Genomic DNA, 14829 nt, shown 5'->3' on the forward strand with positions numbered 1-14829 from the left:
CATGCATGTCAGTGTTCTTCATCCAAATCTGAAGTCACTGTGAGGCACTTCTTGATATGTTGAAGAAATAAAAAAAATGCCTGTTTGTCTGATTTCCTTTGGAACTTTCTGTACAATAACACTTCTTAAATGTATTGTTTTAGTTTTTCAGATGGGGTTCCTGCAGATTCTGTGGAAGCTGCTAAAAATGCAACTAACACAGGTCAGTCCCCTGCACATGAAACAGCCAACAGTTGAAGAGATTGTGTGTAAGGCATGGACTTTCCTCCCCTGGAGCCTTTTATTATTATGATAATACCAGGAAAGGATTTCTGTCCTTCAAAGATTTGAGGAGCTTAGCTACTCAGGAAGCAGAAATCAGGAGGATCTTGGTTTGAAGCCAGCCTGTACAAATAGTTCACAAGAACCTGTCTTAAAAAAAAACCTTCACAAAAAAGGGCTGGCAGAGTGGCTTAAGGTATAGACCCAGAGCACTGTTTAAAAAAAAAAAGGATTTGAGGAAAGTTAGGGTAACTAAGATGAAAATCAGAACCTCAATGGGTAATGTTTTTATAATTCAGACTCAAAAGCAGTAAGAATAGTTCTGTGCCCTCCTTGCACCTGCCCTCATTGGCTTGGGCATCAAAAACATAAGATTGGTCTTCTGCCTGTACCTACCTTCCCCTGCTTGTTTTGAAGCAAACCCAGATGTGTCAGATGTGTCATTGTGCTCATAAATTCAGCGATGGGATATCTTTTCTCTGTTAAGAAATTTATATATCTGAGCTGGGTGCCTGTGTGCCTGGAATCCCAGCACTCAGGATACTGAGTCAGGAAAATCACAAGTTCCAGGCCAGCCTGGGCTACATAGTGAGACCCTGTCTCAAATTATTGGACACTTAGAGTCTTTGCTGTGAACCACATATTGCCCCACTCGTAACTGACAGTGAGTGAAAGACAGTTCCTACTCTCTTGTCTATTTGTTTATTGGAAAACAGGTGTCTAAATACAAACAACTCAGTATTATAAGTCCATTCCAAAGGTGCATGAGTTGTCAGGAGAGTGAGGTGATTGGGGAGTGCTTCATGGAGGAGGTGGGTTTGGGAGAAGGGAGAGGAGCATACACAAAGGAAATTTGGCAGTATGGTGCCAACCGGGAGCTAGGGAGAGGTAGGTTTTTTTGGACAGAGAAGTGAGTGAGGGCACAAGCAAGTGGGTGCTGTTTTACTTTGAGGAGCTGATCTTACCACTGTCCTTGCTTTCTGAACATCACTGTGGGATTTGGGGAAAGGAGGAGGTAACCAGAGATAGACCACCTGAACTTGGCAGTTAATGAGGTTGGGACACAGGCAGGAGCCAAGAATCTCTAGGTATCCCCAACAACCCACTTAGCAAAGAGTATTCAAAGATTGTAAGGTAAAGTTTATTTTCAAAACAGATTCTTTGCTGTATTTAGAAATGATTAGCTAAGCAAAATAGATACATTTGGTGACCTTTAACTCTTTGCTGCTCTGTTTTGGACATATTTTAAATGTTTCTTGTTTCGAACTCTTACTAGAAAAGCTCACAGATCAGGTGATGCAGAATCCACAAGTTCTGGCAGCTTTACAGGAAAGACTTGACAATGTCTCTCACACTCCTTCCAGCTACATTGAAACGTAAGTATTCTGCCAGTAAGATGGATGCTACTTGATACAGCAAAATGAAGAGAAGGAAGCCATCTCTGTGTGTCAGGATGGGTGTGGCTTTCATTCTGAGGATGTTGTTAAGAGCAGTCTCTGGGGCCCAAAAGACCAGTTAATGCTGCCCTGTGATCAGGCCACAGGCTGCCTTTTTCATGGAGGGAATAATGAGCAGGTAGGTCCACTTGTCTTCTGGGAAGCCCACAGTGCCATCCTGTGGCAGGTTAGAGCATTTCACACATTGTCATCATTGGCAGGGTAGGAGGAGTTGGCAGAAGGCAAAATGTTGTCTGGCTCCTAAGTTAGCTAAGAGAACCTTTCATACTTGTAGTTCTAGCTACTTGGGAAACTGAGCTCGGGAGGATCAATTCTAGGCCAACCTAGGTAAAAAATGTTTCTGAGGCCTGTTTCCAAAATATCCAGAGCAGAGGAGCTGAAGGCGTGGCTTAAGCTGTAGTGTATGCCTGCCTCACAAGCAGGAAGCCGTGAATTCAAACTTGAATATCGTCCAAAAAAGAACTTCTCCCTAAGTATCCCACATAAGCCTGTGGTACCAACGTACTTGTCTTGTTTTGAGACAGGGTCTCTATATATAGCCCAGACTGGCCTTAAACTTTCACTCTTCCTGCCTTAGCCTTCTGAGTGCTGGAATTACATTTGTGTGCCACCACTCAGCTAACACCTTTTTTACAGAAGGCCTATTTCCTGTTCCTGTTGCACAGTGGAAATGAGGAGATACAGGGACTCTCAGGGACTGTATTCTAGCAGGAATGAGCCATTGCTCTGCTGCCCTGTACAGTCGGGTCAGGGCTTGACCTCACAGAATGTCCCACCCTTTCCATTAGTTCCCTACTCGACTTGTTGGTGTCCCCAGGCTGTTACAATGGGAGGGGACACTAGGCATTAGTTTTGTCCATTTAGAGTCTTTGGGGATTACTTGGTGGGTAACATTTGGAAGAGTTCAGGGAATTGAACCCAGGGCCTCACATGTAGCAGTTAGGGTTCTACAGTGTGTTTTTAGCAGGCTGGATGGCTGGGATGTAGTGATGTGTGGGAGTGGAGGGAATTGAGAGTGCGTAATGGTTTCTAGTTTTCTGGCCATAGAAACTGGGTACGTTGGGTATTTCATTTACTGAGAGGAACTACAGGGTAGGGCCCAATTGTGGGCAAAGCATTGGTTCCAAGTTGGCCATACTGCATGAGGGTAAGCAAAGGGCTTAGACTAGTGCTGCCTTTCTGCACTCGGGAGCTCGGTTCCCGTGAACCAGTGTTGAAGATGTGGGTCTGGCCCATCCCAGGGGTATTGTTTGTGTTTGTGATGAAACCCTGAGACTTCTCCCTCCACTCCCCATGATTGTGACCAAGGGCTGTATTTGGAAACAAATAATTTTCTTGGATTAGAAATTTTTTTCTTCTTATTTTAGGAGTACTCAATACAAGTGCAAAAAGTTCTAGACTATAGAATGGAATAGAAAGACAAAGAAACTCAGTTTATCTGACTAGAAGAGAACCTTCCCGTGTCAGTGTCTTTGCATGAGGACTTCCCGTGGCAGTACACCTGGACAGCCAAACATAAACAGAACGTGTTTGTGTTCTGATCAACTTTGTCACTGTTTCCAGTTTTTAATGTTCATAACTAATAGTACCCATGTGTACTTTGGAGCTAACTATTCAGCTATTTCCTTAAGGCAGGTTCTTAGCAGTACAATTGCTGATCCAGAGACCATGCTCAGGTTCCTGGTCTGTCCTTAAGGACAATGGGTCAATCCAAGTTTGTGGTTTTGCTCTTTAATTGCCAATTTGTAAGGAAAATATGGAATCCTACAGATTTACAGGTTTTTGTTTTTTTTTTCTTTTGGGGGAAGGGGTGGGACCTTGATTTGAACTCAGAGCTTCATTCTTGTAAAGCAGGTACTCTGCAGCTTGAACCACACATCTAGTCCGTTTTGCTCTGGTTATTTTGGAGATGGGATTTCACAAACTATTTGCCATAGCTGACCTTAAACCTGTGATTTCCTGATCTCAGCCTCCCAAGTAATTAGGATTACAGGCATGATTACATTTTATTTTTGATATTTTTATGAGATGAAACTTTTCTTCCTGTTTGCCATTTTATTTATTTATTTTTGGTGGTGCTGGGGTTTGAACTCAGGGCCTCACGCTTGCTTGAGCCACTCCACCAGCCCTTTTTTATGATTCTTTTTTTATTTTCCCCCTGATGTAGGGTATCAAAAATTGTTTGCCTGGTTCTGGCTTCGAACCATGATCCTCCTGTTGTCTGCCTCCTAAGTAGCTAGGATTACAGGTGTGAGCCACCAGCACCTTGCATGCTTTACCCTTTGTGAATTACCTTCCCACCTTTCTCCTTTGCCCCTTGTTTTCTGTTAGGTCATTTGTCCTTTTCTAACAGTTTTTAGGAGCTCTTCATAGTGAAGGGTGTTGATTCTATATTTGTCTAACTTTATCAGCATGTGTTTATTGAACATGGGGATTCATTGACTTAATAAAGTTGCTTTGCAGGCATAGAGATGTTTTATTTTCTCTTGCCTTTTCTAGCTTACCTAAAGCAGTCAAAAGGAGAATTAATGCCTTAAAGCAGCTTCAGGTGAGATGTGCGCACATCGAGGCCAAGTTCTATGAAGAGGTCCATGACCTGGAGAGGAAGTACGCCGCTCTGTACCAGCCTCTGTTTGACAAGGTGGGTGTTGCTGCTGTGTTGAACTCCTGCAGCTGACACAGTCCCCAGGGACTTGTTCTGTGTGTCTTTTCGGAGAGATTATGTGTAAGCATCATAGCTCTTAAGTTTCCAAGTAACCTAAAATTCTAATGAGGCCTCACTCTTACGTAGAGAAGAGAATTCATCACTGGTGATGTGGAGCCTACAGATGCAGAGTCAGAGTGGCACAGTGAAAATGAAGAGGAGGACAAGTTGGCCGTAAGTTTTTGTGGGTTTGCTTTTTGTTGGTTTTAAATGTAACTTGTGTTCTGTTAGAAATAAGCAACCTTTTTGATGGCTTTTAAAACCTTTTTTTTTTTTTTGCGGTATTGGGGTTTGAACTCGGGGCCTCATGCTTGCTGGGCAGGTGCTCTACCACACCACTTGAGCCATTCGGCCAGGTTCTGCCAGCCCTTTTTGATGGTTTTAAATCATCAATAAAACTTCTGGAAAACACTTCTGGCAGCAGGTGCTCCTTCTCCCTCGAGTTTGGGGCCCGTGGATCCCTAGTGATATGGTCTGACATTTGACGTAGTCCCTTCTCAGCAGTCCCTACGAAACACTGTATTAAGATACAGTCAGATGAGCAAATAGTGATTAGAGTTGCTGTGAACGTCTTCATCCAGAGGAGGTAGAGATCAGCCTAACTGGGAGCTGGATGGCTGGGGGACATGAGGGAAGAGCCATCTGGAGACCTTCAGCTGCTCATTTGTGGTGTGTCACACTGAGGAGGGGTTGGTACCATGATGAGCATCTATGACAGTCCTGTTCCAATGCCATGGAAAGTCTCAACATGCCACAGGTCAATTTTATCAGCCTGGTTTTTTGTTTGGTTGGTTTTTTTTTTAGTTGATGTTTTTGCATGTATGTGTGTCCATGAGTACTGAGGTTTGAACTCAGGTCTTGTGCTTACTAGGCATGCTCTTTATCACTTGAGGCACATCCCAGCCCTATTCAATTTAGGTTATTTTTTAGGTAGGGTCTCAGATTTTTGCCCAGGGCTGGCCTCAGATTGTTGATCCTTCTACATAAGCCTCTGGAGTAGCTAGGATTATCAGTGTGAGCCACCAACCTTGGCTGTTCGTTTTTGTTTGTTTTAGTTTTGGGGTTTTTGGTTCTGGTGGTGGGTTGTTTTTGTTTGTTGTTTTTTTTGGCAGCACTGAAGCTTGAATCACTCCACCAGCCCATTTGTTCATTTTTTAAATGGTGCCTGGGGGTGGAGCCCAGGGTCTCATGAATGCTAGGCAAATGCTCTGCCACTGAACTACACCTCAGCCCCTGTCAGCCTGAATTTCTGTTTGGGAGACAAGTAGCTTTTGTCCTCTAGCATTAACTTTTATGGAATCTTTTTGAAATATGTGTTAATTTTGGTGGCCATATATGGTTTTGATGTTTTAAAAATAAGCAGAACCTGATTTGGTTGAAGCTGTGACTATGGATCAATCTGTTCCTTACAACTCAAGAAAAATCCACCTTTGCAATTTAAAAAGTCTGGCATGGCTGTTTTATTCTAGCAGCCCTGTGTGACAAAGTATTCATAATTTATTCGGGTCTGTGTTTAACCTCCTTGTGTCTGCCTTTTCCTTAGGACTGTGTTGTTACAAGACATCACAGTATCAGGTGGCTTTTCTGGTCACAGTGCTTACGCAGCCGTCTGCTGGCAGCTGGACATGCAAGCTGCTGAGCAGATGTATTTATATTTAGAGAGATGCTGCTGCAGCAAGTGATTTTACACCTCAGCTTCCTTAACCCTACACACACGTTTTACCAAAAGTCGGGGTGCTTTCTTGTTTTTTTCCCTTCTCTGGTCCTGGGGATTAAACCCAGGTCCTAGCTCCCAGAGGCCATGTGCTTAGTTCAGATAAACTTCTTGTCCTTGAACTAGGTTTTTTGTCTTTTTTTTTTTAGATAAAATCTCAATATGTAATCCAGGCTGGCCTTGCGCTATGTTCTTTCCACTTTAACAGTAAGGAGTGTGATTATATAACATGTTGGATCTTGAAGCTAATGTGACGCCTTCACTCTCATTTGGTGACAGGTGGTTCACCAAGCAGGCACTGGATAGCCTTTCCCAAGTCTGGTGGCACTTTGCTTTATCTAGCTTGTTCCCCTTGGTATGAAATTTTACTATGAAATCACATCTGGAAGCAGTGCCCCTAGTGGTTTTCCCTTCTATGTTTTGGAGACACCAACAGAAGGAATGTGTTAAGGGATATTGAAATTCTGTTCTCCGTTCAACAGTTGAGCTATAGAATAAATTTGATTTTTTGAGATAACTGTTCTGTTTCGCATCTTTATTTTGTAGGGAGACATGAAAAATAAAGTAGTCATAGCCGAGAAAGAAGAAGCAGCAGCGGAAGAGCCAAATCCCAAAGGAATCCCAGAATTCTGGTTCACCATCTTCAGAAATGTGGACATGCTCAGTGAGCTAGTGCAGGTGAGCAACTTTTACTTGAAGAGACTCTAGGAGAATTCCACGGTGACTTGCCTGTGGTTTTACTCACACACTGCTTACCTGGGTGCTAGGAGGTCCTTTAAGTGGATGGGGATGCACTTTCTGAAGGCAGGCACTCAGGCAACAGTCCTGATCCCCAGGAACAGGGTCTTTGCCTCCTCTTTGGCTCTTGGTGCAAGGCTGTCAATTAAGCCTGAGCCAAACTTTGTGAGTGGGTTCCCTGTACCTCCTGTAAAGGTCCACAACTTTACCCTCAGGAACCTATTCACAGGTTCAGGACCTGTGTGAGAAGCAGAGAGCCTGAGGACAAAGAGGGAAGACTCTGCTTCAGTGGGGAGCACTGTGTGTGTCTGTACTTACGTGGAACGAATTGACCATTGCCCTTGAAGAGGTCTTAATGTTAAAAAAAAAAAAAAAAGAATAGCCTTTCTGGTTTTGTCTTGTCTACCTTCCTATAATGAACTAGTGAACTAATTAGAAGGTAACATTTGACTTTCCTTGAAATGAGTTGCAGTACAAGTTTCTAGAATGCAGAAACAAGTACCATCCTGAATCTCACCAGCTGCCTTCTGTAGAGCACAGCTACTGTACCTTACAGACAGCTGTACTGTGATTTGTACAGCAATTTTACAGCACATTTTTAGTGGTTTTCAGACGTTAACCTGATTGCACCTCCACCACTACCTTGTTTACCCTCCATCTTAACCCAAAACTTAAGAAAGGATAGGAAAGTGGAAAGAATGGTGCATTTCTTTCTGTTTTCCTGATCTGAGCCAGAAATTTGCTGGAAATACTAGGTATCTACCAAAGCTGTCTTATCCTGACTATATGCTAGAGTCACCTGGGCAACTTTTAAAACTATGTAGTAGCCAGCACCAATGGCTCACACCTGTAATCCTCTCTGCTTGGGAGGCTAAGGTCAGGAGGATTAAGGTCAAGGGCCAGCCTAGGAAAATAGTTCTTGGGACCCCATATCCAGAATAACCACAGCAGAATGGGCTGGAGGTGTGGCTCAAACAGAGCACCTGCTTTGCAAGTGCAAAGTGCTGAGTTCAAATCCCAGTCTCACAAAAAAAAAATGCATAGCAACATCAGTGCCTCCCTCACTGCCCCTGAGGCAGTGAGACTTTGAGTTGTTGGTGGTGGTGGTGGTGGTGGTGTTTCTTTGAGATAGGGTCTTGTCATGTATCAAATGCTAGCCGGGAACTCGACACGTAGTCCAGGCTGGCCTTGAACTCATGATTCCTTAGCTTCCTAAGTGCTGAGATTATAGGCACATATAACCATGCCTGGCTTTCACTGTGTTTTTTGGTTGGTTGGATTGGTGGAGGCTTTTTTGTTGAATTTGTTTGTTTGACTGGCCCTTGCAGTTGCTAGGCAAGTACTTTACCACTGAGCTACACTCCTAGGCTTCTGGGCGTTTTTAGAAGCTCCTCACATAATCCTGTGATGCTGACACTGCTGGGTCAGAACCTACTTTGAGGGAAGCAAGTTTGTCATGGGGCGTGGTTTTCAGTACCAGACTCAGGTGACTGGATTGGCTCCTGGTGTCAGTCTTCTGCTCCCTGGCATCTTGAGCATCGGGGAGACTGCTCATTAGTGCATTGCCTTCCTGTGAGAGAGCCAGGGCATAACAGGCCACCATATTTTAGTAGGGTGCCTTCCATACTCCACATTGGTATCAGTGCGTTAGGTTTTAAGCCACAAAGTGTCTTTGCTGCATTGTGATTTAAAGCTATAAAAAGGTGTGATGAGATTTATGGTGTTCTCATTTAACATGCCAGGGAGATGAGATTCCACTTGTACCATTTGTAACCTGGTAACTGATGATTGCAGTAGTTTCTGTTTTAGTCAAACGTTAAATCCTGGGGATGTGGCTCAAGAGGTAGAGCACCTGCCTAGCAAGCACAAGGCCCTGAGGTCAAACCTCAGTACTGAAAAAAAAAGTTAAATTCCAAAGAAGGGATTGATTCTGGTCCATCAGTTGTATCCAAGGGTAATTACTTCAAGTAGGCTTGTAAAAATTGGAGGCAGCAGCTCCACGATTCAAGCTCCCGAGTTGCTTCTGGTGTCTGCCATGTAAAGTTCCCACCCACAAAGTACGTGAGGAAGCTTATGAGCTTTCACTAGTTCTGGGTGGCGTCAGGAGGTACTGCTACTTGCTTTGAGTGAAGGTGTTGGATACTCCCAGTGCCATCTACTTGGAAGACATGCCAGTGAAAACACTCAGGGTGGCAGTCAAGAGCTGAGCATTTGTACAAGGTGGGCAGCATGAGTGGCAGAGCCCAGCGCCTCCTGGTTCTGACATTCAAGGCATGACCACTTTTGTTGCTGTGACCTCCTTTCAGTACTGCCTTTAGATTATTATTTGACTGAAGGTTTGCTAGGTTTCTTTTTGCTGTTGGTTTTGTTTTGTTATGTCAAAAGAACTTAACATTGGAAAGTTGGCAGTTACAGACTCAGTTCTTAAAAACTTAATGGAACCTCAAGAAATCCTTGAGCCCAGTGCTAGCGTTGAAGGGTAAGGAAGTAACTCCATGTTACTATTTGTACCTCTGTCACTGCTCTGTGATCATAAGAGTTTAGGTATTTAATTCTTCTGCTTTTTTTTTTCACGTGGATTCTCTAAAATCACAGGTTTCTGTAAACTCTGAGTTTATTGGTCACTTGTAAAAGCATACAGCCATAATATGAGTTATGAGCTCCTGCAAGTTGGACTGTTGACATGCTTTGTAAGTGTTCTTGAGGAAGTGACCGGTTACTGTGGATTTAGGATATTTATTGCCACAGGTAGGGACATTGGCTGTCAAGGAACAACCAGTGAGGTTCTTCTCATGTCTGGCCTTCTGCTGTCTCCTCAGAGAAGCTGAGGTCCAGAAGTGCTGATTGCTGGCTCTGTGTTCTCTGCGCAGTGATGTGGTATTAGGAAAGCAAGGGATGCGGTGACATTGGAGACAGGCTGGTGTTGGAGGTGTTGGCCCTGTGCTAGGCCAGAGACAGGTGGCTCCTGATACTTGGCACATTGTGGCTGCCACCCAAAGGTGTAGTCAGTGAACATATTTGGGTTGCTTCCTGGAAGTTAATACGTGACAAGGACAGGATTCCACCAGGGACAAGTATCCCAACATCTAAGAGCCCATGCATGCAACTGCAGCTGTGTGAGATATGACTGTTTTTAAAAGCCCATTGAAATATTTTTTTTTTCTATTTTGATTAGGAATATGATGAACCAATCTTGAAACACCTTCAGGATATTAAAGTGAAATTTTCAGACCCTGGACAGCCCATGGTGAGTACTAACTGAGCTGTTGGTCGGCTGAGGGGCCTGGAACTAAGAGCAGGAAGTCCACTTCCTGTCACTAAGCACTGGACAGTTGTGATCAGGGCACAGCAGACCTTAACTCGGTGCTGTGGTTGGAAGTCTGAGCTCTGTAATTGGAGCAGCAGCCATCCTTGGCATAGGACTCGCGGAGGTGTGTGCTGAGCACATTGGGCTGGGTAGTGTCCCCTGGGCCAGACCTGACCCTTTGGTTACTGTGTTTCCTCGTAAGGTGGTGGCGATGACATACACGAGTTTATGCACACCCAATGTCAGTTTAAAAGGATGAGAAGTAGCTGAGTGTGGTGATCAGTGTTTGTAATCCCAGCTATTTGGGAAGCTATTCCTAGAGGATCCTTTAAGCACGTGAGGTCGACACCAGCCCGGGCATCATAATGAGACTCCATCTCAAAACATAGAAAGTACATATACAGAGATGAGCAACACTTATACAGAAACCTACCAGGGTTTAGCACAAAAATGAACCAGGTGCTAGTGGCTCCATGCCTGTAAAGCTAGCTATTTGGGAGGCTGAGATCAGGAGGATTGAGGTTGGAGCCTAGCCCAATCCATCCAAAAAGACTGAAAAATGTCTTCCCACTGTTGGATTTGTAATGAAACATCTCTCCAAGATGATTATTTAAACAGGTAATGTTAGTGGGTGGACCTGCCTGTCATTTGGGAAGGTGAGTTTGACCTCATCCAGCCATGCCCTCCCCCCTCCTTTTTTTTTTTTTTTCATTTTTTTGGGGGTTGTGGGGTGGCACTAGGGTTTGAACTCAGGGCGTCACACTTGGCAAAGCACTCTTCCTGCTTGAGCCACACCTCCAGTCCATTTTTCTCTGGTTATTTTGGAGATGGGGGGGTTCTCATGAGCTGTTTCCCTGAGCTGGGCTCCAACTCCACCCCCCTAATCTTAGCCTTCCAAGTAGCTAGGATTGCAGGTGCTGATCTTGATGACAGGTCATAGCCCTCTGGTCCTCCCCAGGAGCACTGTTCGTAACCTGTCAGCCTGGTTGTGTCTCGTGGGTTCCATTCCAGTGCTACAGCATGTCCAGTGACACCTGGCTAGCTGACTGACTGGTGGCTTTCAGTTTCGGGTCCTGGATACATGCTGTAACAAGAGGTTTGGGGTTAGGAATCTTGGTGTTAGGGGTCCTGGAGCATCTCCACCTCCCTGCCCATCTCCAAGCCCACAAGGTCCCTAGTTAGTGGGTAGAGGTCAGCATGGTGGGGTTTCTTTACCCTCTGTACAGGAAGTGGAGGGACAGTGACATGCTTTCTACTGTTCTTATCTGTGTTCCACTGGGGAGGTGACATTTGCCTGTCCTCTGTAAGTGGGGGCATGGACCTACCCACTCCCAGAACAGGCATCTTCCACCCGCTGCTGCTTGGACCTTACCGCCATGCCTCAGGCCTCTAGCATGCTACCTGACTCATTTTGCTATTCATGAGTTCTCCTCCCTGTCAGGGGCACTTGAACAACTGTGGTTTTGAAATTTTGTGTTGTTTTTCTTTTCACTTCTTCCTTCCTTTAACTCATTCAAACTCAGTTTACATGTTTTCCCCTTGTGTCAATTCCACTTTTTGCTTCCTTTGTTTATTGGACACCTGTTTGGTGATTTCCTAGGACCATCTTCCTTTCTCAGCCCACCATCATCTTCTACATCAATGGCTTATAGACTAGAGCCTAGTGTGGTGGTCTGTGGCCAGTCACCTCCTCCCTTCCCTCTTTCCCTAAGAGTCACCTGTGCTCTTTTTTTTTGGGGGGGGGTTATTTATTTATTTTTTTATTGTTTTATTCATATGTGTATACAAGGTTTGGGTCATTTCTCCCCCGTGCCCCCACCCCCTCCCTTACCACCCACCCCTGTGCTCTTAGGGAAAGTACAAAGCAGGCAAAAATAGCACTACACTAAACACCATGTTATAACAGCAACTGTCTGCAGCTTTGTGAACTTCCCCATGGCCTCTTCCCTTTTAAATTACACAGTGTCTCAAAGTGAAACTAAGACTCCTCCTGAGCACTTCTCACTGGGTCTCTCCTTCCAGAGATCACTGCCTGTATACAGTGTGTGTGTGTGTGTGTGTGTGTGACATCACTTCACACAGCGTGACTGGAGGCACGGCTGTGAGCATGGCCATGGGCTACATGTGGCCTCCTCAATGCTTGGCACTCACCAGCAGGCTGGGGCTTGGTCTGCTTGTGGTGTGCTGTCTTCTCCAGTTCAGAGTGTCTGCATTCTGTACTTGTAGAAGAGCCTGCTGTGCTTCAGTTTCATTCTAGCTAGGAGTAATTTACACTTCCTTTTTCTCTAATAAGCTTTTTCAAGCCTAGAACAGAATTGCAACAATTGCAAAATAATCGTTGGGTATTTTTCACTCAGGCCTGTCAGCTCTGACCATCGGGTGGGGGGGATGAAAGGGGCAGGGCTCAGTATGAGCACTGGCAAAAATACCAACCATATCTACTCTGCTAGGCAAATAGTCTAATTTTACGTTTAATTACAAGTGAGATTGGGTATTGTGTTTAGTGTAATGATGGAGTACTGAACTGTGTGTGTGGGAACAAGGCACTCTTAACCTCTGAGCCACTTCTCTGTTGGGCTATTAAGCAATTCCTCCAATGTACCTCCAGCCTTTTGGGTTACCATTGACTTATCAAAGGCAGGGGAGTACGAAAATAGGAAAATGTGAAGAAATGTGGTTTAGAGAAATGTAGCAGAAGGAATTTTGGAGGGAAAGGTAAGTAATTCTACCTATACACAGTTCAGAATGGGGAAGGTCTAATAGTGCATTTTGGGGTCATGTCCACAGGCTGACTGTCCCAAAGGTCCCACCCTGGACACCTGGAATAGCAGCTTCTGCTACATGGCTACTGCCTTCTGTCTGGGTTGGTTTGTTTGAACCTGAATGCTCACTCCTGAAGCTGCCTCCTTGTTTAGCTTTGAGTGTGCTAGGCCAGGGTCTGCTGGAGGTCAGTTCTGACTTATAAGCCCACATGCCCCTCTCCTCCTCACTACTCTTCCTTTGGGGAAGTGGTTTATTTGAAATTATAATCTTGTGTAGGCAGTTTTTTGAGGAAAGTTTTGATACTCGCATTTTTTAGTCTTTTTAATTTCCCTTCAGTTGGTGGCTTTACCATCATAATAAAAGGCTAGGCTTAAAGCTGGGATGTAGCTTAGTGGTAGAGCACTTGCCTAGCATGCACAAGGCCCTGGGTTCCATCCCCCAGCACCAAAAAAGAAAAGACACACAAAAAAAGAGCTGGCTATGAACACATCTCTTTTCTGGTGCTTCTGTAGATTGATCCTCAAGGCAACTCACGGAGCGAGGAGTGTTGCACTTGCAGTGTTCAGATGAGGAGAACCTAGAGCACAGAGACATTGAGATGCTCCCCAAAGTTTTTCAGCATGTATGAGCATAGGCAGGACCCACATCCAGAGTCAGTCTTGTGAACTGTCTCCCTAAATTTTCTCTTTATGATCAGGGCTGAGGAAGAATCTGAATCCATCCACTTTCCTCAGGAGAATGTAGGTTTTTTTGTTTTTACCAGTGTCTTATACCATTTTGTGCTCCATAAGTCTGGTTATAGTACGTGAGTATACCGAGCATCCCAGAGCACTGGCCAGTCCTACATAGTAATTTTTATACGTTATGCCTCAAGAAAAGAACATCTCATTTATTTTGAAGAATTTCTTTTTGCCACCTCATCTTACTGCACACATCCTTTATTTCCCCTTGTGCCATCTTGTTCAGATCTGCAGGGTGCTCTGTAAGTACTCTGCAGTAAGTTAGTAAAGAAACCTCTGTCCTTTTCTTCACAACACCTCCCAGTGGAATCACTGCTTTCACTGTGTGGCACAGAATGTGAGCTGGGTTTTGCCAGCAGGAGGCTAGGGCTGAGAAGGAAAGGAGACTGGGCTGTGGGTGCTGATATACAGTGTGTTCTGTGTGGTCAGTGAAATCATTGCTTGTTATATTTAGACGTTAAGTGGCTCTTTCTCTCTGCTTCAGTCTTTTGTGTTAGAGTTCCACTTCGAACCCAATGACTATTTCACCAATCCTATCCTGACAAAAACATACAAGATGAAGTCAGAGCCAGACAAGGCTGACCCCTTCTCCTTTGAAGGTCCTGAAATTGTGGACTGTGATGGGTAAGAAAATGTCTTTCTGACTTCTCTTTCTGAAACAAAAGTAGGACATGATTTTGCTAAGAGTGGGATTTGAGGGGTGCAAGCCTCTAATATCATACTTGGGGTGCTAAGGCAGGAGGGTCACAAGTTCAAGGCTACATTGAGAGACCCTGTCTCAGAGTAACAAAAGAAAGCAAAAAGATAGAAAGTAGTAATAACATGAGGAAGTCTTGACCTTCCTCAGAGCCCAGCAAGGCTCAAGTGCAGCAGTCTTTCATGTTGGCACAGTGTAGTGCAGAGGTGGAAAAGTAGGGACACATGTCTTCCCGGATCACATGCAGACCTTTGGACCAGTGTTGGCTTTCTGTTTGAGCGAGGGGATCGGGTTCTCTAGACATTGTAAATTGATCAGGTGATGACTTTGGAAATCGAAGCATCTTTGTGGTTTGATTCTTGCCAGTCTCAGTCTCTAGAAGGCAGAAGACAGAATTTAGCTTAGAATCAATTCCTCTTGGCAGGTTTGATTGTTTGGGAAACTATTT

At 44.6% G+C, this 14829-nt stretch overlaps 1 protein-coding gene and 1 non-coding gene across 7 annotated transcripts in view; both read left to right on the forward strand.

Annotated features, from left to right (window-relative positions):
- Nap1l4 (nucleosome assembly protein 1 like 4) overlaps positions 1–14829 on the forward strand; it is a 40506-nt gene that overhangs the window by 12277 nt on the left and 13400 nt on the right. For all 6 annotated transcript variants that reach the window (XM_020168796.2, XM_020168797.2, XM_074051008.1 and 3 more), the window contains exons 3-9: positions 144–202; positions 1538–1637; positions 4218–4359; positions 4510–4596; positions 6683–6814; positions 10050–10121; positions 14169–14308. In XM_020168796.2, the coding sequence (XP_020024385.1) occupies positions 144–202; positions 1538–1637; positions 4218–4359; positions 4510–4596; positions 6683–6814; positions 10050–10121; positions 14169–14308 (732 nt within the window). The remainder of the gene's footprint in view (positions 1–143; positions 203–1537; positions 1638–4217; positions 4360–4509; positions 4597–6682; positions 6815–10049; positions 10122–14168; positions 14309–14829) is intronic.
- LOC141416632 (small nucleolar RNA SNORA54) lies at positions 11140–11266 on the forward strand. The gene has a single exon (XR_012441263.1). It is a non-coding gene; the product is annotated as a small nucleolar RNA SNORA54 (small nucleolar RNA).

Source organism: Castor canadensis, chromosome 1 (genome assembly GCF_047511655.1).
Source record: "Castor canadensis chromosome 1, mCasCan1.hap1v2, whole genome shotgun sequence".
In the NCBI taxonomy this organism is placed as follows: Eukaryota; Metazoa; Chordata; class Mammalia; order Rodentia; family Castoridae; genus Castor; species Castor canadensis.